This window comes from Limulus polyphemus, unplaced genomic scaffold (genome assembly GCF_000517525.1).
Source record: "Limulus polyphemus unplaced genomic scaffold, Limulus_polyphemus-2.1.2 Scaffold416, whole genome shotgun sequence".
NCBI lineage: Eukaryota > Metazoa > Arthropoda > Merostomata > Xiphosura > Limulidae > Limulus > Limulus polyphemus.
In genome coordinates, this window is record NW_013666026.1 from 459,630 (window position 1) to 461,193 (window position 1,564).

The window sequence follows — 1,564 nt, forward strand, 5'->3', positions numbered from 1 at the left end:
AGTTGAGAGTAGTAGGCAGTGACCAATGTGCAGGTGTTGATGGCATATCCCATTTCTTACCACGGACCTGATAGTTGAAGCACTCTGCCATAGTCACTGAATATATATATATATATATATAATTGCAGTTTGTCCCTCAGTCTGAGACGTTCCTTCTACCTTTCATTCTCTGGATGTATATTCCCGTGAGTCTGGTGTTGGTTGGAGATGGTCCAGCTAAGTAAGTCCTCATGTGTGCTGGCCAGTATCCTTCCTCCTACTGTGGATGACAGATGCCTACTGCTACCAGGTTTGGACTGGAGATGCACCCCAGGTTTGGGGTCCTACTTCCTACCATCTGCTGGATGTCTGTTCCCTGTGTACGTGGTGTTGATTGTAGCTGGATGCAACACATTTTCCCGCTTGTGCACAGCCAGGTATCCTCCTCCTACTGAGGACTGGAAACACCACACCCGTTACTGCCAGGTTTTTGCATTCCACCATCCACTGGATGTCAGTTCCTGGCAGATCTGGTGTTGGTTGTATTTTAAACGTGCAAGTGGAGAAGGATTTTAGTATGAAAGCTTGTCTTCCCTACCAATTCCTGTTTTGAGGTGAAGAAGTAGATGATTCTCTACCTATCGTGGATTTGATGCAACATTCCAGATACTGCCTGGTGTTGAATGAGGTTGAACTACAACTATGGTCTGTTACACCCTAGCCACTCAACTCACAGGGGTCTCATTACTCGGTTGTACATATTCTGGGATACCTTCATGTTTTTCTGCCTTTTATATTTGCGACACAGTCATAAAAGACCAAAGAGTATACTTGGACCAGATGTGATGTGGTCTCCTGCTGAGGTGTGATGTCTTCTCTTTTAGTTCCACACCTCCTTTTCACCAGCCCTCCACCAATTCAGTGTGGGATTCTAGCTATTTTGTGAGTGAAGGTAAGACGTCATATCAGAAGTTGGATGTTTTCCCTACACTTAAAATGTATTTCTGATAGATACTCACCTCCAATGATATATGGTGAAGGTATTCTGACCGATCTCAAACTGATTAATGAGTGCAACTGTTTTGAGGGAGCTGGTTACAATAGGAGTTGTGTCATGATTAAGTTGAGTGAAATAATTATTCATATCATTATTTGACATTATAATTCATTATGCTATGTATTGTAAATTTTTAAGTAGTATTAGGTATGCTCCTTAAGAAAAATGTTACATCCCTTTAGTGGTTGGCATATTTTTATTGTGTTCTGTAAATGCATTAATGGTTATTGAAAGCAGTGTCTGTATATTTTGTGACAAGATTATTTGACATAAGTCTTCTTCTTCAGTTGGGACCATGACAGCTAATAAAGATGAGAAGACTCCAAAACAAGGAAAATTCACAGTAAGGTGTATTACTTTTAATCTCTTTGTTGATGGATTGGCTTCTGTTCTGTGCTGTGAAAGAACTTTAACGTAATGACCTTTAAAAGCATTGGTAAAAGCCAGGACATTAGGCCAGCAAAAATATTTTCTCAAAGCATTAAAAAAAGAAAGTGCTGTATTTTTCGGTGTATAAGACGCACTTTT

General features: G+C 40.3%; 1 protein-coding gene across 1 annotated transcript in view; it reads left to right on the plus strand.

Moving 5' to 3' along the window:
• LOC106458097 (thymidine kinase 2, mitochondrial-like) overlaps nucleotides 1-1,564 on the plus strand; it is a 28,428-nt gene that overhangs the window by 2,161 nt on the left and 24,703 nt on the right. Inside the window, exon 3 of the mRNA XM_022384238.1 lies at nucleotides 1,324-1,379. Coding sequence (XP_022239946.1) covers nucleotides 1,332-1,379 — 48 coding nt within the window. The 5' untranslated portion in view covers nucleotides 1,324-1,331. The remainder of the gene's footprint in view (nucleotides 1-1,323; nucleotides 1,380-1,564) is intronic.